Source organism: Coregonus clupeaformis, chromosome 2, assembly GCF_020615455.1.
Source record: "Coregonus clupeaformis isolate EN_2021a chromosome 2, ASM2061545v1, whole genome shotgun sequence".
In the NCBI taxonomy this organism is placed as follows: Eukaryota; Metazoa; Chordata; class Actinopteri; order Salmoniformes; family Salmonidae; genus Coregonus; species Coregonus clupeaformis.
Window position 1 is genome coordinate 32,337,857 of NC_059193.1, and position 24,482 is coordinate 32,362,338.

General features: G+C 39.6%; 2 protein-coding genes across 6 annotated transcripts; one reads left to right on the plus strand and one right to left on the minus strand.

Moving 5' to 3' along the window:
• The first annotated feature begins 3,920 nt into the window (after positions 1–3,920).
• On the plus strand, positions 3,921–6,159 carry LOC121536996 (transcription factor LBX2). The gene is made up of 2 exons (XM_041844705.2): positions 3,921–4,705; positions 5,423–6,159. Exons 1-2 carry the CDS (start codon positions 4,381–4,383, stop codon positions 5,884–5,886), a joined length of 789 nt encoding a protein of 262 aa, XP_041700639.1. The 5' UTR covers positions 3,921–4,380; the 3' UTR covers positions 5,887–6,159.
• Positions 6,160–10,245: 4,086 nt separating this feature from the next.
• Positions 10,246–19,241, minus strand: LOC121534278 (polycomb group RING finger protein 1). 5 transcript variants are annotated; one of them, XM_045206219.1, is made up of 9 exons: positions 19,091–19,241; positions 18,089–18,191; positions 13,930–14,082; positions 13,424–13,495; positions 13,224–13,329; positions 11,755–11,809; positions 11,369–11,455; positions 10,971–11,051; positions 10,246–10,403 (listed from the first exon to the last, which is right to left on the minus strand). In XM_045206219.1, the coding sequence occupies exons 1-9, from the start codon at positions 19,175–19,177 to the stop codon at positions 10,353–10,355; spliced, it is 795 nt and encodes a 264-aa protein (XP_045062154.1). In that variant the 5' UTR covers positions 19,178–19,241; the 3' UTR covers positions 10,246–10,352. The 5 variants fall into 5 exon arrangements, with proteins under 5 accessions (XP_045062154.1, XP_045062149.1, XP_045062150.1 ...); XM_045206214.1 differs by having other exon boundaries at positions 18,089–18,197; XM_045206215.1 differs by having other exon boundaries at positions 18,089–18,194; positions 19,091–19,238.
• Between the last annotated feature and the right edge of the window lie 5,241 nt (positions 19,242–24,482).

Here is a 24,482-nt window from a genome sequence, read left to right on the forward strand (position 1 = left end):
TCACCCTCACGTGTAACCTTCTATATAGCTTCCACTTTAATGTGCGTTCCTGTATCATGTTATATTTAAGTTGATAGTACAGCTGTTTTGTTTTGCAACAGGAGTCAGTAAAGAACATGGAAAGACAGTGACGAATAAACCTAACACGCCTAGCTACCTGAATGATATCAAAATGTGTCACTCAACAGTTGTATTGCATTGGGTGACGCAAGTTTCACTATTTTGTAAAGCCAAATGATATTGGTGATGAGATATAAGTCTCAAAGAATTTGTTTGAAAGCATGGACAGAGACCAACAGAGAGAACATTTAAATGACCAAATCAATGCACCTGCATCATTTCTACTTATCTTACGATTTGATGGAACAAGGCCTATGTTTCTCCAGTTTAAGTTTATTGAACGTACCAGGTCAGGGTACTTTATCATTTCTCGAGCATCTGTAAATCATCACCAAAAAACCCTGCAGTGCAGCCTAAAGAATCAGAAAATCAACATTCAAAACCAACTGTTTATGTCTGCAGTTATTCCAAAGTTCAGCTGGCGATGATATTTTGATAGTTTGAGTACGGCTTTCCAATAGCCAGCCCCAACAAATCTTCACTGTAGGCCCTACAAGGGAAAATGAGTGGCCATGAGCAGCAATATGTGACGTATTGGGGACCAGCTCCGGTGAAGGAGAATGACGAGATCGAGCTATGGCGAATATAAAACGCAACTCCCCTAAGAGTTGATGATTGATGATGTCAGGTGTTCTGTTTCTAATTAACGGTACAATTAAGTAAAAGAAAACCTTTCGAATTAGCACTGCTCTGGTTGACACCGTAAAGACCATTGGACACATGTTTGGAAAAAAGATATCGGTGGACTTATCTTTAGAACTATTAATGCTTGCTGCATTTGAGGGAAATATAACACCCCATTCATTCCATCACTACATGGCTCGTTTGCCCTCTGCCGTGTTCTTGCTGGGCGTAGAGTGCAACTGTATCTCTTTCTGAAAGAAGCGTATGATATGAACACACCAACGTTACATTATTACTTTTTCCTGCATAGGCCCACACTCTGAGTTGCACCAAGTCTGTTGGTACAAAATAAATATTTTAATCGAGACAACATAGCCTAATAGTTGACACCTCGATAAGCATGGTTGGGTTGGTTCGTTTCCATTTCCAAGTTCTCCTGTAAATGTAAGCATATTTAATGTTATACTGTAATTGTAAAAGATTAGCAAACATTATTGTCCACGTCGAGTTACAATATCATAGCAAACTCGTTGTTTGGGAGACATCTCTGCAACCAAATAGAACATGTTAAAATAGTTGATCAGCAACAAGACATTGGTTTATAGTTATCAGGCTGTATATTTTTTGTTGTTGAAGAAATTCGATGGATGGCCTAAGCCTAGGTCTATGTAGGCTTAACTGAGAAGGATTTGAGCTCGGCTATATCCTCCAAATCATGAGATGAAGCAACACATTGTTAGTGTGATTGGCCTACTAATTATGTTTTTTTGAAAGAGGAAAATGAACATTTTACGAAGGCCTGATCGACTCATCTATCTGGGGAAGTCTACCTCATGGTATGTGTAGCTAAAACCACTCTGCAATTGTATGTTGGTTGGATTCAATTGAGCCCTTCAAATAAATGATCCCTCGTTCAATAGGAAAACATCCCTATTAATATTGCTGAATAACACCCAAGACCGCGGGTCTCCATCTAAGCTAATAGAATCTCGTGCTGTTTTATAACTCTAATGCTATTTGGCCTGGTTTCGTAACTACACGAATGTCACCATATGGTGTTCTTGGCACAAACAATACGGTGTTTTTCTGCAAAGGCTCGATTCACTGTTAATGGTTCATGTAAGAAATGTATTTATCATTTCAATCGATTATTTAAAAAACAATTAAATAACAGCGACATTGGACATTATCAATATACTTCGGGTTTGAAATAGTTAATAATTGATTTTGTTGACACGCGCGGTGAGGGATGTGGGAAATTCAGAATTGCCACCTCTGATTTATAAATCTGTCTATCACGCTGCAGAGAGCACGGTGTTAAGGTGCTGACTAAAATACTTTAGAAATAATCCTCCAACAGTTTGTAAACATGCCAGTGGAATTTATTTTTATTAGAAAAAATAATTGTGAAAAGCATTGTATATTCATATGGGGATATTGTCCTATTTCATGCAGAATGTGTCCCTTTTTGGAATTAATAGGCTACAATTATACATGTTAGGATAGCCTATGTGTGCGCCATAAACAATGAAATAGATCTGGTTTAATAAAAATATAATACACATTTTCTCAATATATTATATTTTAATAAACGAAAATTCAAATAACATTTCGCTATAGGCCTATGCATGCAGATACAATTCCTGTCGAAAACACATTACTTATTTGTAATTTCAATAGGCTATTATTGAAACCATTAGCATGCAAAATCGTCATGCTTCAGATGAATAGTATAGGCTATAGGCAGCATAAAGCAATATTCGAAGATTATCGTTAAACCTATTTGAAAAATATTTAACGAACTATTAATGCATGCATATTCTAGGCCTACCATACTTGTTAGTGTAAAATTCTGAAGTCATTCTGCTCAATGGATAAACAAAACACAACCTACCTGCTCCTCGTTGCTGTCGAACTTACCCCTTTTTCATTCTATGATCTACCCTCTTACATGGTATAGCCCTTGCATCATCAGCATTTTTATCCACATCAATAACGATGGGGAGAGAATGGGAGCGTGACAACTCTTCTGTGTCCCGTCTCTTTACCTGCGAGCTCAACAGATCACATAAAGTATTGTCACGGCTTCATATTTATCTGCATGCTATTCTATGACATTTTATGGAGCATTATAGTGTAATTCAACACTGTCCTAAAATGCACTATTTCCCTCCTAATCATTCCCAGGTTGTCTCATTGGCTTCCTATACGGCTAGAATAGATAATAGTATAGCCAATTGTTTAGTTTTTTAAAATCACCGATAACTGATGGGCAAAAAAAGGATAAAGGTTTCAAGGTTTTTCTTGAAGCCGTTCCTCTCCCAAACGATCCAAAACGTGTAAAGCCTATAAACTCACGACAGGAAGGATAACACATGTCTATGCTTTGTGCTTGAAACTTAAATGGGCATGCTAACATGGAATGTTAATGATAATGTAGGCTTACTTTTGTACAGTTCTAGAAAACGGTTGTTAATAATATATATATATATATATATATATATATATATATATATATATATATATATATATATATATATATATATATATATATATATATATATATACACCTATCATAATAGACAATGCACTCAAAACATATAATAATAATAATAACAATAATAATAATACATTAGTAGCCTAATAATAATGCACATTTGACACATCGCAAAATGGCATATTACTGTATTTGGGTTAGGCCTACATACTATGTTGCTTAATTTTCTGCAGGGGGAATTTCTAAATTAGGCTAATTGTGCAGTTAGCAGAGTTTGATGTACCCTGATCAAGCTTTTGGGGTTACTCGCACGTACATTATACACCTAACCCTTTGGTCTCCGAATCATAAGTGCTTTCAAATCTCGTATAATGTTTTTATGATTAAGCTACAAATGGTGGCAATACTGAAACTTTTTTAATGGCTCAATTAGACATACTGTGTACTATAATAATAATAATAATAATAATAATAATAATAATAATAATAATAATAATAATAAAAAAAACTTTACCATTATACACAAGAATGGTTGTGGCATTGTTTAATGAGCATCAACTCCCTTTCCAGAGAAATACACCGGGAACATGTTGCCTGTGTGAAGGGGGGCGGCAGGCGCATAAACATTTCAAGCCATCCCTCTCCTCAAACATCTCCAACACTGAGGCGAAACTCCTCCTATTCCCGCGTCCAATTAATTATTATGGTCTGGCCCTTTAAGACGCAGCAGTGGGTCAGCGAGTAGTGTAGAGTTCCTCTAATTGAACTTCGCCCAATCAACAATAACTCGTTAGCAGTTGCTTGCTTTTTCTTGTTCCTTGAGACAGTTTATTCCTTGCAGGAATTGCCCCCAGCCACTACCCGTTACACTTTCTAAAGATCTTCATGGAACTTCGCAGAGGAACAGTCTCTCTCTGGAAGGGAATACAATTCGGTTGCCTGTGAAACTGCAGCCTACGCCCGAAGCATGGTTATTTTGGAGAAAACATTTCAGACAAGTGAAGTTGCAAGATTCGACTGAAAGTGATTAAAAGTGGGTTGTGAAGAAGACACGAATTTAAGGAAACACTCGTGGACCTTTAAACAAGCATTTGAATGAAATAGTCAGCCTTTGTCAGCAGTAATTCCTTTGGACTGCGATGACCTCCAGTAAAGACATGAAGGCAGGCTCCGTGTTGCAGTCCAGCGGCGAGGAGAGGAGACAGGGTCCCTTGGACCAGCTTCCACCCCCGGCCAACTCCAACAAGCCACTGACGCCGTTCAGTATTGAGGATATTCTAAACAAACCCTCGGTGAAGAAGTCAGTTGCTAATCTCTGTCCACCGAGAGTTATTGAAAAAGTGTCCGGCTCAAATGCAGCAAGGAACGGTATTACCACTCCCTCTTCGCCGTTATGTGCTCTGGAGGAACTAGCCAGCAAAACATTTAAAGGTCTGGAAGTCAGCGTTATACAAGCAGCTGAAGGTAAGGATTTCAATATTGACATAACGTTTTAATATTTACATGTACAGATTCAGTGAGTGATTGTATTACCCAAGTATGCATAATCCCCAAAATAGCTATGGTTGATAGCCTATTGGTTGTGTGAATTGTTGTCAAACTGAGTGTTTTTTTTAAAAAAGCATTCCAATACGCGGTATCAAGCTCTTGCCAAGCCTAAATTCCCCAAACAATCATGTCTGTGCGATGTAATCTATCCTTGGCTATTATTTCAGCGTTTGAGTTGATTAGTTAGATACTAAACACCAGTATAAGGAAACCTGCAATTTATTGGGGTGGCAAAGGAGGCCTCTAATCCGACATTTTCTGTTGTGCTTCCTGGTGTATCATTAAATTAAGTTGCAACATTTTATAGGCTGTTTGATTTAGTAGAATTCTATTTATTTAGATCCTGATATTGACAGCTATGTTATTCCTAATGATGTATGGGCAATGTAAAACATAAATATGTGATTAATTTCATATGGCTATGGAATGTTGCCCACAAGTTATTACCAAACCATACCCATCACCACAATTGGCCATAAACAAAAATAGTTTGCATCTGCTTTGCATCTGTAGCCCTATTAAAAAACACAACCTCAATAACAAAGCTGCTAATCATGGCACACTTGAGGACACTTGTAGACATGTTGTTCTGATATTGTTTTGGATAGTGACTGTATTTTCGTTTCCCTAAAGGTCGTGAGCATGTGAACGCCTTTGGACAGAGGCAGACCTCAAAAAAGAGGAGAAAGTCCAGGACAGCTTTCACCAACCATCAGATATATGAACTCGAGAAGCGCTTTTTGTACCAGAAATACCTGTCTCCGGCCGACCGAGACCAGATAGCTCAGCAACTGGGGCTAACCAACGCTCAGGTCATCACCTGGTTTCAGAACAGACGGGCCAAGCTCAAGAGAGACTTGGAAGAGATGAAAGCGGATGTGGAGTCGCTCAAGAAAATACCACCACAAACCCTGCAAAAGCTAGTCACCATGGAAGAAGACATTGACGACCCGCAAGGAAGCTCTGGGGCGATTTCCCCTAGCATCTCCCCGTCGTCACAAGGACACCGAGCATTTCCACAGTCCCCCTCTTCATCCAGAGATCAAACCACGGACGAATTCTCAGAGGAGGACGAAGAGATTGAGGTGGACGATTGACAGTATGCCCATGTTTTAAGAAAGGGCATTTAAAAAAAACTTTTGCACGGATATTGTCGACGGGAGAAGTGAAACTTAAAAGGGAAGTTTACTTTATCCTCTTCTCCATTTTAATTTATTAATAGGACTGTAAAGCCTTCCCTGTTCCAATTTCACCAAATTATTTCTTTCAATAGGATATGAAAAATACTTAGTGTTTTGGTACAGGATCATGACTGCAAAATGTGTATGTACATTTAACGCTATGGTTGTTGTTGTTTTTTTTTTTTTTGGGGGGGTTGTGCAATTGTTTTAAACTATTCATCCACATTCAGCTGCTAAAGGACATATCTACCAAAAACTCGAATGTGCCCAAGGTCAGGCCCACGTTTCCTACAAATTGTTCATAATTGAAAAATACAAAATGGGCTACATTAAAATTGGGGTCTAGGTTATATTTATCCCGATCTTGATGTTGGCTATATTTCATAAACGATTTTAAAAAATGCCAATAGCAGTCATGTAAAAAGCCATTATCAACATCCAGTTGCAGACATATCGCCAAAACTTTTACATGCATAAGTTAGGCTATGTATATAAATTCAATAACGAAACATCATATGCCTAATTTTATTGTACCATTCTATTTAATCAACATTATGTAAATAAAGGGTATGATATTTCATGTTTTCTGCAATTACGTCCATCTGTGTCTCGATGTGCATTGGTTTAACCCACAATTTGTGAGATAATACAATGACAAGGCAACAGTATCCTCTGTAGCTCAATTGGTAGAGCACGGCGCTTGTAACGCCAGGGTAGTGGGTTCGATCCCCGGGACCACCCATACACAAAAATGTATGCACGCATGACTGTAAGTCGCTTTGGATAAAAGCGTCTGCTAAACGGCATATTATTATTATTATTATGAATATTTATCTAGAACGTAATATTGTTTTCCTTCTGGTAACATCAAAGTATTGGCTAGGCCTAGTATACCTGATTTGGACCTCTGAATATCCTTCTGTTGACAGAAGGTCTACTGCTCGTTGTGAGTAAAGTGCTCAATTAGCGGCAGTTAAAGAAGTTCTTCCTTTTTACTCGCTTCCTAACAGTTGTCACAAGATGGTAAGGACCCGGGGCTGCGTTAAAAAAGGTTGCGACCACTCCACTGCCATATGGTTTATGAATCGTCTAACACAAACTAGTCAACATGATTGATTAGGTTAACCCGTCTCACCGTACAAAGTTTTCACTGAGCCGGCAGCAATAATGGCACGCATCTGCCCCTCTGAATAGCAATTTAGAAAAACGTCCATGAATAGCAATTGATTAGCATGGGCGTCCTAATGAATACATCTCAATAGGAGGCAGTGGAAATAGGAGGGTTGTTGTCTTTCTCCCCTGCATCCTTGTTGTTCTAACTGCAGTCTGCTTGAATATCTTTCGGTCCATATGTAACACTTGTAACCAGATGAAGGGGGCTTGCTTGCTGTCCTCAAATGTTTTTACTCTTATTTTGAAGGGGGAAACTATTTTGCGGCCTACATAAACACCAAATGTTAGGCTTTAATACAAAATCCATAAGTGATAAGTTTGTGTGGCCAATAAAACCAATTATTCGTTTAGAATATTATGAATGTTATAGAGCATGTTATCACATTACCTTTGTCTAACCACGTTAAATCAACGACTTTCATTTGACGTTTTGCATACTCAATATTAGTGTTCACAGTCTGCGAGAAGTCTGCTGAAATATCGGTACCACGAGCGGGCCGCTTGGAATTATGTAACGTCATATTCTCTCATACGAAATGGTATAAGGTTATGCAGTGTTTCTGGAGGCATAGTCTTCTGTTACAAATGCTCAGATGAGTGTGATATTTAATTAATCATTTTATTTAATCAAACCTGTGTGTCTGTATCAAGCTATTATTACCATTATTATAATAGAGGAACAGGCTATTTTGTGCTCAACTGGCCAAGTCTCCCTTGAAAATGTAGATTCTAAGTAAGGGCACTTTACATTGTGCCCATATGTATTAACATGGTTGTTACATTGGCGGGTACAGTAATTACAGTAGAGGTACACATTGTTACAAAGTACTTAAGCTTACAACTGTTTTACCTGGTTGTGGCATGCACAATTTCAAGGATTTGCAAATAAACACTCATGGAGAGTGACAAATGAGTGCTCCAAAATAGTAATTAAAGGGAGGTGGTTTAGACAGTTTTTTTAGGACTACAAATCTAATGCAAGTAAAGGAGATTACCATCCCATGGCACATGATGACATTGGCCCCAACACCACTGCACTTGATGGTTAGAATATATTCACAGATGCACAATTTATGTAGTAGGCTATGTACTTCTGTTGATATTGGTTGAGGTGGCGCTTTATAGTATTTACTTGGAGATTGTGGTACCAATGTGTATTTTTACTTACAGTACTTCAAATAATTCAACAAGTGGTAACTACGTGGTACCAAATGGTGCATGTTTTAGTGAATCCAAAAAACAAACAAGTAACAGATTATTGTATCATTACCATTTCACCATACTTTAAGTAAATAACTGGTCATTTCTTTAGCATACAGTGTTAATGGATATGCATTGCTTGACATGCAGTCTTAGTTATTACATGAAAAGATGCCCTTTGATATGGTGCCAGATCCCCATCAGTTGGTTTAAAGCCCAAATATACTGTGCTACAAAAGATTACATGGAATATATGGTGTCAACACAGGGCATCAAATCAAACTTTATTTGTCACATGCAACGAATACAACAGGTGTAGACCTTACCGTGAAATGCTTACTTACAAGCCCTAACCAACAATGCAGTTCAAGAAAGAGTTAAGAAAGTATTTACCAAATACAGTAAAACATGATAAAGAAATTACCACAAAAGAACAATAGAGGCTATATACAGGGGTACCGTTACCGAGTCAATGTGCGGGGGTACAGGTTAGTCGAGGTAATTTGTACATGTAGGTAGGGGTAAAGTGACTATGCATAGATAAGACAGCGGGTAGCAGCAGTGTAAAAACAAATGGGGGGGGTCAATGTAAATAGTCCGGGTGGCCATTTTATTAATTGTTCTGCAGTCTTATGGCTTGGGGGTAGAAGCTGTTAAGGAGCCTTTTGGTCCTAGACTTGGCACTCTGGTACCGCTTGCCGTGCGGTAGCAGAGAGAACAGTATGACTTGGGTGACTGGAGTCTTTTACCATATTTTGACTGAGAATAACATTGAGACTCGCAATGGCACAAATCTCCATGTATGATTGCTGAGTCATATTAGATAGACAAACAGATGGCAACAGGACAATTATTGTATATTATTCTGTAGTCAAACAGCACCATAGCGCCACTAATAATGTCCCTCATAAGGATTGTCTGTCAACCTAAAAGTAATAAATGAATCAAGTCTGCCACCTAGTGTTGTGTAGTGGGATGTTATCACTTGCAATAGAGCTCACCAGCTTGTTGTCCTAAAAACCGGAAAGGAGTTACACCTCTGGTTCGTTCAGCCAGTCCTATGAGGGAAATGGGGTTTTGGGATGAATGCAAAAAGACGCCATTACGATTGCGCTCTATGAAGGAAGCACATCAGGCCTAATAGCTTTTTGTTTTAATGACTGTCAGAGAGACTATCTAAAAAGAGATTTGGTTATGGCTTCGAGTACAGTGCATTACTGATTTAACTCAGATGAGCTGAGTTAGCACTGATGCCCAATGCTGGCATGGCTTTTAGACATGTTGGAAATTTATTAGCTGTTCTTATCCAGCGTGACTTGTAATCAGTAAAAACCATAAGGGGGCTAAAAAAATAGCATCAAGAGGTATGTACAGGTAGGCCATCAAAGTACCCCCCTGTTTGAAGTACGGTATAAGTGCTTCTAAGAACAATATTATTTCCAAGAATTTAGAGTTCTTCAGCATTAGCTTTACAATACTCCCATTTGATAATTCCAGACTTGGCCCACTGAACTCAATTAAACTTATGTTATGAACTTATACATTACAATTTTAATATAGTTAATTTTCTGGTCTATAAAGCACTATAAAACATGTTGTACATACTTCTGCTCCTCTAATCAATTACTAATCATATTCACTACTTAAGCTCAAATGCTAAAGCATCAATGCTATTATGTTAGGTTTTATCTTACATGACTACCAATATTTGTAGCTTTTCAAACTGAGTTGAGACATTACTGCATGGTTCATTAATGGTTGCTTCCATTCTTTCATTCCATTTTCATGTTGGCTTGATGGCTTCCCATAATTGAATACAGCTTCTGTTGTAAGTGCAGCGCAAATCTCCAGAAATGATCATAAAGAACACTGCACATTTGTACACTATTTTCCCATGTTTATTTTAAAAAATACGAGGAAAAAAGGCAAATGTACACACACTATTAAAATATAATATATATTATACAAAATATATACAGCTGCTGAGGTCATTAGAAAGGGGAAAAATTCTATCTTGTCCTTTTGTCCTTGATGGTGTAGTGAAGGACCAATGGTTGAGCCTGGAATAAAAAGACCCAATTAATTAACTAAATTAATTAACTAAATTGATTCCACAAACATTAAATCAAACTAACACGATTCTGAAGAAACTCCCAAATCAATTATAACCCTATGACAAGATTTGAGGTAAGTCAAAAACGTTCTTGCATTGCGATTAAGCATATTTTGATTTACTAAGGAAAGTGTACAGTGAGAAATGAATCAATGTCAGCATGATAGTTTAAATATGCACTCTTGTATGTTTGTCATTATTGCATGAGATCATTTGTTGTCTTATCCCACAAACACTAACTACTTGATTGAATAGGGCCTACAGTTCGCTAAGTAACAAACTTCCTTTCTTCTTGTGCTAGAGAACATGTTTGAGAGTAAAATTGCTATAGATATTGCATAATTTGAAGTCACTACAGAATATTGATATGGAATATTATTTATTTTCTTAAATCTGACACAATGCTGTTTCTACCACAGTAGGTTTTTCTAAATGACTGTCCAAATGGAAAAAGCCGGTTCAAGTGTAAAGGAATTCAGTATGAAATTGTTGGCTCAACTTGAGAGCACAGTACCTTGCCAAACCAGTGAGAGAGCCACAGCCGTTTCATGGTCATGTGATCTGGAAGGGACTCATTATTGAACAACATCTGGACCTGTGGAGCAATGGAGACCACACATAGAGGACAAAACATAACAACTGGTCCTTGGTGAACTGTATAATGGCACTCAATTCTCAAACATTCACATGCTGACTCAAATGTGCTAAACTTGTTGTGTGTATAATATTCAAAGCACTCAAGAGAACTGAAAAAAGTTGCACAACAAGAGATTGTGATCTAATAGGCTACACTTTTTTTATAATCATAAGATGTGGTTCCTGCGTTTTGGACTGTTTACAAAAAGTGCACACGGGGCTGAAATGGCCCTCTTAAATGTGCTTAAATGTAGTCTTGCTAGAGGGTAGACTGACCTGGTGCTTCTCCACATTCAGTCGATGACACAGCACTTTACGCAGGTGTCTCACCTCGGCTCGGACCGAGCAGCGCACAAACTTCTGCTGCAGAGACGAGGCAGAGCAACATTTCCACAACATTACTACAACTCCAATTTCACACTTCAACACACATATGATTCCAAATGATTATGTAAATAAACAAATACCAAAACATTTGTGGGCAATTCTAGTAGGGACTGACAAATGCACTCAAACTAAACAATTGCAAAAGCAATTGACACTTAACAGAAGCATTGTTTATGGAGACATCTTTGTTTTTTCCTCTCAATCCAAACAGAACAGACCACTGCAAGTTAAACCAACAGAGACCTCTGGTGGCAGGGTGCAGATCTATTACCCACCTGACTTACCTGAAGAGTCAGTTTGGTCTTATCTTTTTTTCCAGACAGAGATAAACTGCAGGGACGAGAGAATACATGATTAAGCATGACACACAGAGGGATTTTAAGGGGCATTTTCAACAGACTTCATTGAGGACAGCATAGAACCATTTGTGCCAGATTTTTTATTTGCTGAATAAATTAGATTTATCAACTATATGTAATACAAACCCATTTGAGTCCAACCCATGTGTAGGATAAGGATTTTGTAGGAGTGCCCACTGCTGATATGGAAGTGACAATGACTATTGAGCTATGCAAGGAGGAGAAATAATAGCCTACAAAGTGAACATTGGTTCCTTGCAAAAAAAATGCCAAGAGTGTGCAAAGCTGTAATCAAGGCAAAGGGTGGCTACTTTAAAGAATCTCAAATCTCAAATATATTTTGATTTGTTTAACACTTATTTGGTTACTACATGATTTCATATGTGTTATTTCATAGTTTTGATGTCTTCACTATTATTCTACAACGTAGAAAATAGTAAAAATAAAGAACAACCCTTGTAGGTGTGTCCAAACTTTTGACTGGCACTGTACGTCTCCCCCGGTCTCGCTGGCTTGTCAACATAGCCGCAGGAAGATATTTGGAGGTGGGGCCCGGAATAAAATTATTTGCCCCCTACAGATGGCTATATTGGTCCGCTAATACGATAAACTTTTTATTTGATTTATTCTGATTTTTCAAGGGGTGCTGCAGCACCCTCAGCACCCCCACTCCAGCAGCTATGCTTGTCAATATGCTCGGTTTAAGTGGCACTTTATTTCCCCATTTGTTTGTGCTTCCATCCTTGGTACATTAGCCAACCAGCTAGCTTGATTTGCACTATTTTAGCATTTATGCTGGCTACTTGACCAGACATTAGATTAGAGGAAGAGGGAAGCAAGATTACTTTACCTAAATACCTAAACTTATTACATTTCTGTAAATTCTTTTAGGGAGATAAATCTAGCAAAACGTCATAAAATACATGAACACTTCTCCCCCTGTCATGGACTCACTGGTGCGGGAAACTCTGCAGGCCAATACCAGTTGATACAATGTTGCAAGTTTGTGTGAGTGAGTGAGTGAGTGAGCTCAATACAGACAGGCAAAGGAGACAGGCAGAGTAGAGAGATGTGATTGACACCCTGAACCAATTTCCATGCAGAGCAAATGTGATTTTTAGATGATATTTCTTTTTCTTTAGCATATATTCTGTGTTAGCAATGTTTTTATTTGTTGGCTTAATGTATTTTTCATGGACAAAATATGTAAATTACCAGCTATAGGAAACACTGATTGGGGATATAGAACCAACAGACTGAACTTCCACACTTTTAAGTCTATCAGTGATAATCCACCACTTGAAATATAATTTGCTTACAGTCCAGTGGTCTGAGAATAGACAGTACTTACTGTAGTTTTGTCAAGGCATGACACGAAAACGTACCTTTGCCTCTCTAGACAAAGCGAGACCTGCTCATCGTATCTGTAAAAGTGGGCCTTGGAATGGTCAAAGGTGGTGAAAGGTAATCCTGTAGCATCTGGTATGGAGTCTACGGGTGACACACACAGATACCATGTAAAACTAATAACATATCATGACACCAAACTTGAAATTAGATTTTTTTTTCCCCTGTAAAGGCTTACCTTCCCCAGAGGGTTGGACAACTCTCTCAAGCCCACGCGACTGATAGAATTCTTTTATTCTCTTGTCCTCACCTGTTTACAAAGAACCCCATAATAAGGACTATCAATGAAAAAAATCAACCCACGCTAAATGGCTAACAATTTAATGCTGCTTCCTCCTGCAGTTTAAGTAACGCTGTTACAATTAGGAGTCGAGAGCTTTTATTTTTAATTTTTTTTACATTTTACGTCATTTAGCAGACGCTCTTATCCAGAGCGACTTACAGGAGCAATTAGGGTTAAGTGCCTTGCTCAAGGGCACATCGACAGATTTTTCACCTAGTTGGCTCGGGGATTAGAACCAGCGACCTTTCGGTTACTGGCACAACGCTCTTAACCACTAAGCTACCTGCTTTATTCTAAGTACACAGGATAAATAGTGACTGTTCTTTATTAGACTTGTGTCACAACAAAACCATTACTAAAGTACTATGCAACAAAATGAGAACAACTATTAGCCTACTTACTTTCTTGAAGTCCTGGAACCAGTTTGTAGACAATGTCTTGCATCACTCTATCCAATTTCAGGTTCAATAAAGGCTGTGTTTCGTGGATCTTTATGTTGCACATTGGACAATACTTGCTGGTTTGGAGGTATTTCACGATACAACTTTTACAGACTGAAATAGAAGCAGAAGAGACATTAGCCATTAATGTCATTGAAAATGAATGATGTTATTTAATAATAACATTAAAATGTACTATACAACTGTATGCATTCGCTCTGGATAAGAGCGTCTGCTAAATGACTGTAAATGTATTCACAGGTAATAAGTAGGCAGGGACCAATTATATATACACACACTAGATGACTGACAGGGGCGCTGTTATGAAGCCACCGCACCTCCATCTGGCACTCCCCCACCAAGAGTGTGCAAAGCTGTCATCAAGGCAAAGTGTGGCTATTTGAAGAATCTCAAATATAAAATATATTTTGATTTAACGCTTTTTTGGTTACTACATGAATCCATATGTGTTATTTCATAGTTCAGATGTCTTCACTATTATTCTACAACGTAGACAAACACTTGAGTAGGTGTTCTAAAACTTTTGACCGGTAGAGAGTGTGTGTGTGTGTGTGTGTGTTTATATATATATATATATATATATAAACACATACACACACACACATACACTCAACCATTTTAGAACACCTACTCATTCAAGTGTTTTTCTTTATTTTTACTATTTTCTACATTGTAGAATAATAGTGAAAAAATCAGAACTATGAAATAACACATATGGAATCATGAAGTAACCAAAGAAGTGTTAAACAAATCAAAATATTTTATATTTGAGATTCTTCAAATAGCCACCCTTTGCCTTGATGACAGCTATGCACACTCTTGGCATTCTCTCAACCAGCTTCACCTGGAATGTTTTTCCAACAGTCTTGAAGGAGTTCCCACATATGCTGACCACTTGTTGGCTGCTTTTCATTCCCTGTGCGGTCCGACTCATCCCAAACCATCTCAATTTGGTTGAGGTCGGGGGATTGTGGAGGCCAGGTCATCTGATGCAGCACACCATCACTCTCCTTCTTGGTAAAATAGCCCTTACACAGCCTGGAGCTGTGTTAAGTCATTGTCCTGTTGAAAAACAAAATGATAGTCCAACTAAGCCCAAACCAGATGGGATGGCGTATCGCTGCAGAATGCTGTGGTAGCCATGCTAGTTAAGTGTGCCTTGAATCATAAATGAATCACAGACAGTGTCACCAGCAAAGCAACCCCACACCATAACACCTCCTCATCCATGCTTTACGGTGGGAAATACACATGCGGAGATCATCCGTTCACTCACACCGCGTCTCACAAAGACGGCGGTTGGTACCAAAAATCTCCAATTTGGACTCCAGACCAAAGGACAAATTTCCACCGGTCTAATGTCCATTGCTCGTGTTTCTTGGCCGAAGAAAGTCTCTTCTTCTTATTGGTCCTTTAGTAGTGGTTTCTTTGCAGCAATTCGACCATGAAGGCCTGATTCATACAGTTTCCTCTGAACAGTTGATGTTGAAATGTGTCTGTTACTTGAACTCTGTGAAGCATTTATTTGGGCTGCAATTTCTGAGGCTGGTAACTCTAATGAACTTATCCTCTGCAGCAGAGGTAACTCTGGGTCTTCCATTCCTGTGGCGGTCCTCATGAGAGCCATTTTCATCATAGCGCTTGATGGTTTTTGCGACTGCAGTTCTCAATGTTCTGTATTGACTGACCTTCATGTCTTACAGTAATGATGGCCTGTAATTTCTCTTTGCTTATTTGAGCTGTTGAGCTGCATAATATGGACTTGGTCTTTTAACAAATAGGGCTATCTTCTGTATACCCCCCTTCCTTGTCACAACACAACTGATTGGCACAAATGCATTAAGGAAAGAAATTCCACAAATAAACTTTTAACAAGGCACACCTGTTAATTGAAATGCATTCCAAGTGACCAACTCATGAAGCTGGTTGAGAGAATGCCAAGAGTATGCATAGCTGTCATCAAGGCAAATGGTGGCTATTTGAAGAATCTCAAATATATTTTGTTTTGTTTAACACTTTTTTGGTTACAACATGATTCCATATGTGTTATTTCATAGTTTTTATGTCTTCACTATTATTCTACAATGTAGAAAATAGTAAAAAAAATAAAGAAAAAACCCTTGAATGAGTAGGTGTTCTAAAACTTTTGACCGGTAGTATAATGAGTATATATATATATATATATACACACACACACACTACCGGTAAAAAGTTTGGGGTCACTTAGAACAAATTTTGTCCATTAAAATACCATCAAATTGATCAGAAATACAGTGTAGACATGTTAATGTAAATGGCTATTGTAGCCGATTTTTTATGGAGTATCTACATAGGCGTACAGAGGCCCATTATCAGCAACCATCAGTCCTGTGTTCCAATGGCACGTTGTGTTTGCTAATCCAAGTTTATCATTTTAAAAGGCTAATTGATCATTAGAAAACCTTATTGCAATTATGTTAGCACAGCTGAAAACTGTTGTACTGATTAAAGAAGCAATAAAACTGGCCTTCTTGAGACTAGTTCAGTATCTGGCCCATCAGCAATTCGGGTTTGATTACAGGATCAAAATGGCCAGAAACAAATAACTTTCTTCTGAAACTTGTCAGTCTATTCTGGCTCTAACCAGAATAGAAAGAGGAGTGGGAGGCCCGGTGCACAACTGAGCAAGAAGACAAATACATTGGAGTGTCTAGTTTGATAAACAGACACCTCACAGGTCCTCAACTGGCAGCTTCATTAAATAGTACCCGCAAAACACCAGTCTCAACGTCAACAGTGAAGAGCCGACTCCGGGATGCTGACCTTCTACACAGAGTTGCAAAGAAAAAGCCATATCTCACACTGGCCAATAAAAAGAAAAGATTAAGATGGGCAAAACAACACAGACACTGGACTTTTCCTTTGCAACTCTGCCTAGGTCAGCATCCCGGAATCGCCTCTTCACTGTTGACGTTGAGACTGGTGTTTTGCGGGTACTATTTAATGAAGCTGCCAGTTGAGGAACTGTGAGGCGTCTGTTTATCAAACTAGACACTAATATATTTGTCCTCTTGCTCAGTTGTGCACCGGGGCCTCCCACTCCTCTTTCTATTCTGGTTAGAGACAGTTTGCGCTGTTCTGTGAAGGGAGTAGTACACAGCGTTGTACGAGATCTTCAGTTTCTTGGCAATTTCTCGCATGGAATAGCCTTCATTTCTCAGAACAAGAATAGACTGACGAGTTTCAGAAGAAAGTTATTTGTTTCTGGCCATTTTGATCCTGTAATCGATAAACTTGGATTAGCAAACACAACGTGCCATTGGAACACAGGACTGATGGTTGCTGACAATGGGCCTCTGTACGCCTATGTAGATATTCCATAAAAAATCAGCCGTTTCCAGCTACAAAAGCCATTTACAACATTAACAATGTCTACACTGTATTTCTGATCAATTTGATGTTATTTTAATGGACAAAAAAAAGTTGCTTTTCTTTCTAAAACAAGGACATTTCTAAGTGACCCCAAACTTTTGAACGGTAGTATATATATACATTTATATATATATTCCTTAAAGTATAATTTTTGTAAAGTTCTGTTACTGTCCCCACTACAACAACAAATACTTAAAGGGATAGTTCAGGGTTTATCTACTACCCCAGTCAGATGAACTCGTGGAAAACATTTGTATGTCTCCGTGTCCAGTCTGAAGGAAGTTAGAAGTAGTTGCGCTAACGGCTGGAAGTCTATGGGTATCAATAGCGCAATGGCTGAGGCTAGTTAGCATTGGCTCACGAAAATACCTCCAACTTCCATCATACTGGACACAGAGACATCAAAATGGTATCCACGAGTTCATCTGACTCTGGGGAAGTAGATAGAATCCCAAAGTATCCCTTTAAATAAATGTAATTTTGTCCTTGAAACATTTAATTTAAATACTGTAGAATTCCATTCATTCCTATGGAGGACTGCTTCTTCTGAGGAGTGGCAATATGGCATCAGCAATCCAGGATTTATATAAATCATTGGCTAGGATACAAGTCTATAACAGTTTGCCCATTTCCCAGAGGGGGAACTTCATAAGCCAAAACATTGAAAAAACAGGCTGGGCCCACTTACATGTATGCAGACACTCGGTAATAGTTGTGGCATCGATGAAGTACCCAGCACAGAGATAGCACACTATGTGTTCATTCAGGTCTTTGATCTTCAACTTGACTTCCTCCTTCAACAATAATAAGTTGCTATTGAAATCTCGAGTAGAAAGTATCCCTGCAGTTTCTAACTTTTTTTCCAAGCAGCAGCAATGTAAAAACATGTATACAAAAAAACATGCTAGAATTATTACATTCTAGAGTAGACAGACTGATGAGTTCATTCGAAAACATTAATGTCGATTGCTCTTTTCCACTAGGTTGATATTTCTTACTTTATTATTATTTTGGAGATTTGTTTGTTTTGTTTCGCATTGTTAGGTCTTACTGCACTGTTGGAGCTTCGCTACATCTGCAAAATATGTGTATGCGACCAATACAATTAGATTTTTTTTAGCAGGTTGGTGTGTCAGGTGGCTGCAACATTGTAGACGAGTAGCTATTATGCTAACGTTAGCGAACACAATGTCAAGAATAACAGTGTAGAATCTATACATCTTTATTTGTAAGTTATAGTTAGCAACCCAGTACGCTACACATGAAATTGCAAATAAAGGACACAGGTAAGAGAAATATTAGTCACTTTACAAGCAAGCTTCGACAAGTCCGTCACCAGAAGCTAGCTAGCCTAGCAAACACAATTAGCTAGCTACTAGCTACCTATAAACTAATATTCATTAAGGCAAAACGCAAATTCGTCTTTTAACTAATAATGTAGGGGGGGGTTATTTATCCATTTGCACGAAGGACCTTGCAGTAGCTGCACAGAAAAACACGGGTAGACTCTTCCACACACGCCTGCGCACACGTAGGCAGCTCTTGCTCCATCACTTTGGGGACAGGAGGAAGCGCTCGCGTTGCTGCTTTTCCTCGTCATAGTTATGTAGCTATATCCAGCTCTAATTAACTCAAACAATTCTTACTGGTCTTGTCGAGTCTATGGAGTCCGAAATTAATTGGCACCTACCTCATTTCGTAAAGGGTCGAGCTTATATACGGACTGGAGTTGATTTCTTAGCCGCATAGCTATCGCCATTGGCCCTTGCTCCGCCATCTTTGAAAATTCTGCTTATTTCCGGGTGGAAGAGCATCAAAGATGGTGGATTAATGAAGATGTCCCACTCAGGCAGTTTACCACTGGGTGGCTTCCATTATGCTGAGCCGCGGGGCACCGATCTATGGCCCGTGACGTAAAAGTGCAAAAGCGGAGAGGGAGGGGCGCCCTTCTAAAATCGACCAATAATCTGCGACGCTCTGACATATTGTCAACCAGGCAGCATGGTGCACCGTCCAGAAACATACATCTCTTTTCAATAAATTATAGCCATGGTTGAATATTTAATCTAGTATTTATTAGGAAGGCAAATAAAGCGTTTTTTGCTTGTGAAAACACAGTTTCCTACTCATTACTCCAAGTGCTTAATTAAGTCCAGGGGCAGACTGGGACAAAAATTCAGCCCTGGCATTAACATAGACAGTACACTATTGTCCAGCGTTTCTAAACTTATACTGCACCTGTGATTGGCGAAACATGATCCTCCTTTTTTAACCAGCTCTTTTTAACAAGCTCATGTTTAAGACAAACACAACATGTAAAAACTCCACTGGAGGCATCCCGAGTGGCGCAGTGGTCTAAGGCACTGCATCGCAGTGCTTGAGGCATCACTACAAACCCGGGTTCGATCCCAGGCTGTGTCACAGCCGGCCGTGACTGGGAGACCCATGAGGCGGCGCACAATTGGCCCAGTGTTGTTAGGGGACGGTTTGGGTGGCCGGGATTTCCTTGTCTCGTCGTGCTCTAGCGACTCCTTGTGGTGCGCCAGGCGCCTGCAAGCTAACTTTGGTCACCAGCTGTATGGTGTTTCCTCCGACACATTGGTGTGGCTGGCTTCCGGGTTAAATGAGCAGTGCAGCTTGGCAGGGTTGTGTTTCGGAGGACACATGGCTCTCGACCTTCACCTCTCCTGTGGCTGAATCTATTTCAACGTAATTCCTATATACACCTTCCTAATATTGAGTTCCCCCGCCCTCAGGATAGCCTCAATTCGTCAGGGCATGAACTCTACAAGGTGTTGAATGCGTTCCACATGGATGCTGGCCCATGTTGACTCCAATGCTTCCCACAGTTGTGTCAAGTTGGCTGGATGTCCTTTGGGTAGTGGACCATTGGTACACACAAGAAACTGTTGAGCGTGAAAAACCCAACAACGTTGCAGTTCTTGACACACTCAAACTGGTGCACCTACTACCATAACCCGTTCAAAGGCACTTAAATCTTTTGTCTTGCCCATTCACCCTCTGAATGGTTCACATACACAATCCATGTCTCAATTGTCTCAAGGCTTAAAAATCCTTCTTTAATCTGTCTCCTCCCCTTCATCTACACTGATTGAAGTGGATTTAACAAGTGACATCAATAAGGGATCATAGCATTCACCTGGATTTACCTGGTCAGTCTATGTCATGGAAAGTGCAAATGTTCCTAATGTTCATGTTTAAACTTTTATTTGATCAAATAAGCCTCACCTATCAAAATAGGAATTCACTTTTATCTTGACCAAATTCGACACTGCCCCCCATACAAAAACTCCTAACTCTGCTTAACGCTATGAGCGTTGCTGACTCCTGACAGATCTTACAACACCTGGATAGGTATTTTGATTTCATAGGGGTTGGGTGAAATGCGGAAGACACATTTCAGTTGAATGCATTCAGTTGTGCAGCTGACTAGGTATCCCCCTTTCCTTTCCTTTAAGTAATAATATAATAATATGCCATTTAGCAGACGCTTTTATCCAAAGCAACTTACAGTCATGCGTGCATAATTTTTTTTTTTGTGTATGGGTGGTCCCGGGGATCAAACCCACTACCTTGGCGTTACAAGCGCCGTGCTCTACCAGCTGAGCTAAGTATCAGCTAACCACATCATATGTTATAGCAATTTGTCAGTCGACGACGATGACACGGTTAATGATGTGGCACGCAACCATTGGTTGTTGCATCGACTCACCTTAGCTGTGGAACGCGCCCCAAATCTGCAGAGACATATTTTGGGCGGAGTCGACCCTCTCGCTTTGCCTCTTCCTCTCTGGCCCAGCTCAGTCCTGACTCCCCGGCCATAGTGAGTTTGAAGTGGAGGGAGTACAGGGTTTAGTATGTCTCTCAAGGAGGCTAAAAATAGATTTTGGCTTGGAAAAGTTTCATATTTTCAGAAGGAGTCAGGGAATTGGTTAAGGGAGTCTGTTCTTTTGAGCTTTAATTTAGTCTTTACCTGACAAAGTAACGTTATGATATATGAGTTATGCTGTTAGAGCTTTTGTGCCAAATACACTGCAGTGTTATAGGTGTCACGTTTATGGGCATGCCATGCTGGTGGGTGGTAACAATGCCATGCCGGTGGGTGGTAGCATTCAAATAAAACCCTACATAGTCTTAAATGTATTTGCGTGTCATAGGGTAGTTTAGCCTTATCACACAGTTAGGCAACACACTCTACCAGGATACACTTCCACATTCCATCCCTCAGGTGGCAGCACCAACCATGTCTGTGATGCCAGGAAGCCTTGATAATCACATCAGGTGCAGCCAATTAAGGTGATCGTCAGTGAGTGTCCCAGCTGGAAAAGCTGTCAGGCCCAATTGAGAATCTCCCTGTGAATTGAGTACCACAGTATTAGTCATAAAATCCAGAAATGGTTCCAATCTTTTTCCACCATTCATTTTTCCATCTTGAATTTTAGAACTACTTCATATAAGGTCTGTGTTTCGTGTAGGCTTACCCTGGCGTGACATTTTGATAACTGCCAAATCTCTCTCAGACAAGGTAACTTTTATCAATAATTATCATTGCGAATTTTAGACTGTAAATTTAGGCGAATATATTGATAAAACTCACTTTGTCCAAGCGAGAATTACACGGCTATCAAAACATCACACCAAGGTAAGCCTACATCAAACACACAATTAATTAGATTTTTTTGTAAAATTCACAATGTGAAAAAGGAATGTCGGAAGATCCATTGGAACAATTTCTGTGTTTTTATGTGTATTATGACGCACTGTGGCGGCCTATAGCCTTGGATGGTAGGCTCTGTGCTACCTGTCTCTTGTCAGTAGATGGCACTGGAAGCATACAAATCAATATTGTTAGACGGAAACATTCAAAGTAGAAATTGTCCATATAAATTGGTTTTTACATCACCACTATTGTTATAAAACATAGGCTACACATCCACAAGAGTAGGCTACACTGGGTGCTATATTTAGAAAATATGATGTTTCTTCTGCTTGTTGCAGAATTGCAGAATTATGAAACTTTGACAATTATGTTCTTTAGTATTTAATCCATTTTCGCTTAGGTGAATGTTTAGAGATCACAACCCCATATTGTCTTTCATGTCGTGTGTGGCATATTTACCAGTGTGTTTACCAGTGTGTCGTGAATTATATTGTATGATGGCGTTGAGCATAAATTTGCTGTGAGACGTTTCAGAGAAGTAGCATCTATAATGTATATCTTTATTTATTTATTTTTTACTTTTGAGTCACTCCTTCATCGATGGAAAGTGCTCTGGGCTCTCTTCAATGTTTATTTAGAATTCGTAGGGAAATCCCCCCACCCCCCAGTGCATTTCTATCTGTGGACCACCCAAATGTTGACTTAAACAAAAGTACATCCTTGTCTCACCCTTTTGTAATTTCTCAATGTCGCACACTAGCACTCATTCACCAATGGAAATATGCATTCAGTGTCTTTTGCACCCCATTGGCATTATGGTTAGAGTAAGCCTGTCTACTCGAATGTAACGTATTTTTGGTGGAAGATCAAAAAAATTATGCCTAATTCAATCTATTTTGGGAATAATTACATGATTTATACTAACATTTTACGTTTACAGCTGAATTGTACTGAATTGCAGAGGCACACTCAAATGTCATCACATAAAAGAAGAGATACCGGTTTAAACTGTGTTCTGTACCCTGAAAATGGGAGGGATTTTGAAGGCAGATGCTTAAAGAGAGACGAGTATCCACCAGATCCAGATTTGATACAGTCAGTTTAAATTGGGAGATGGCAAGAAGAGGACAAGCGATACTTCATTCTTGGCAGCCCTATGTGGTTGAAGAGCCGTTGTGATCAGCCTCGCTTCACTGAGCCTTTCTAGTTGGCCTGGTGTCCCCACTGTCTGCCGTTTCCTCTTGCTGTGTAGTGTCTTATCTATGAGGCCTGCTAGGTCAGTGCTTATCTGATTGACAGAGCTTTGACTGAGGGCCCGGAGACACAGGAGATCGCAGTATGGCAAAACACGTCAGCCAGGAGAGAGAGGGAGAGACGTCAAAGAGAGAGAGGAGAGCCTGTCATTTATTATCATTACCTCACATAGGACGTGGACAATGGGACCCTTTTTTTCTTGTACAGTCTGTAAATCTGCTTCACTTCTCTGCACTTTTATTTGAAATGATGGGTTTACCTGATTCCAACACCTGCCAGGCAAGAAGGAGAGGTCCAAAGATGAAACACCATGTACTGTATATCAGTGGATCATGTGTAACATGTCACACAACAATTTGCCTATCAAGAATAGACAAATAGCTCTATGGACAAATGCCAATCTCATGGTTAGGAAAGCCAGTCTATAGTTGGCAGGAAATACACTGAACTACCACCCATTATTTCTGATTTGACATATGAAACTGCTAGTTCAGGAGTGCACTGCATAGAGCATTGGATCAGAAAGAGAAAACTTGTTGAAATAGCACTAGAACATAGCCTGCTGCACGTCTTTGCGTGTGGTCTCATCTCCTGATTTGATATTTGATTTCAATTAGTATCGGTGGAATGTCAATGTCTTCATCAAAACAGGAAGGAAGCCTCCAACATTGCACACTCAATCAATTCACTGACATTCACAGAACTGATAAAGACCCAGTCCTGGACGGCCTGTGCCAAACACAACCAAACAAGCATTCTGCAGGGGAATCTACGCTCCGCCATGCCAAACCGAGGCCCCATCCTGTCCCAGCCAGGGCACAGAGTTTTTTTTTAGCCCTGGCCCTCTTGGAGCAATCAGAGCATGCAGGGATGGGCATTGGCTTTTGTCTCCACTGCTCCCTGCAGTTGGCCGCCAAGTGGCAAGCTAATGGTGAAAGCCCCTGGACAGTGCTCCAAAGGCTGTTTTTGAAGTGCAGGGCAGAATGGATGATGTAGTGCAAGGCCCTTTAGGCTTCCCTGGCAGGAAACCCCCAGCACATTGTCTACTACATTCTCTTAAAACACACATAGGCCTACTTGCACCATGCTCTCTTGGTGGGTACAGCCTATTAGCTCATTGATCAACCAAGCTGGACTGAGTGGTCAT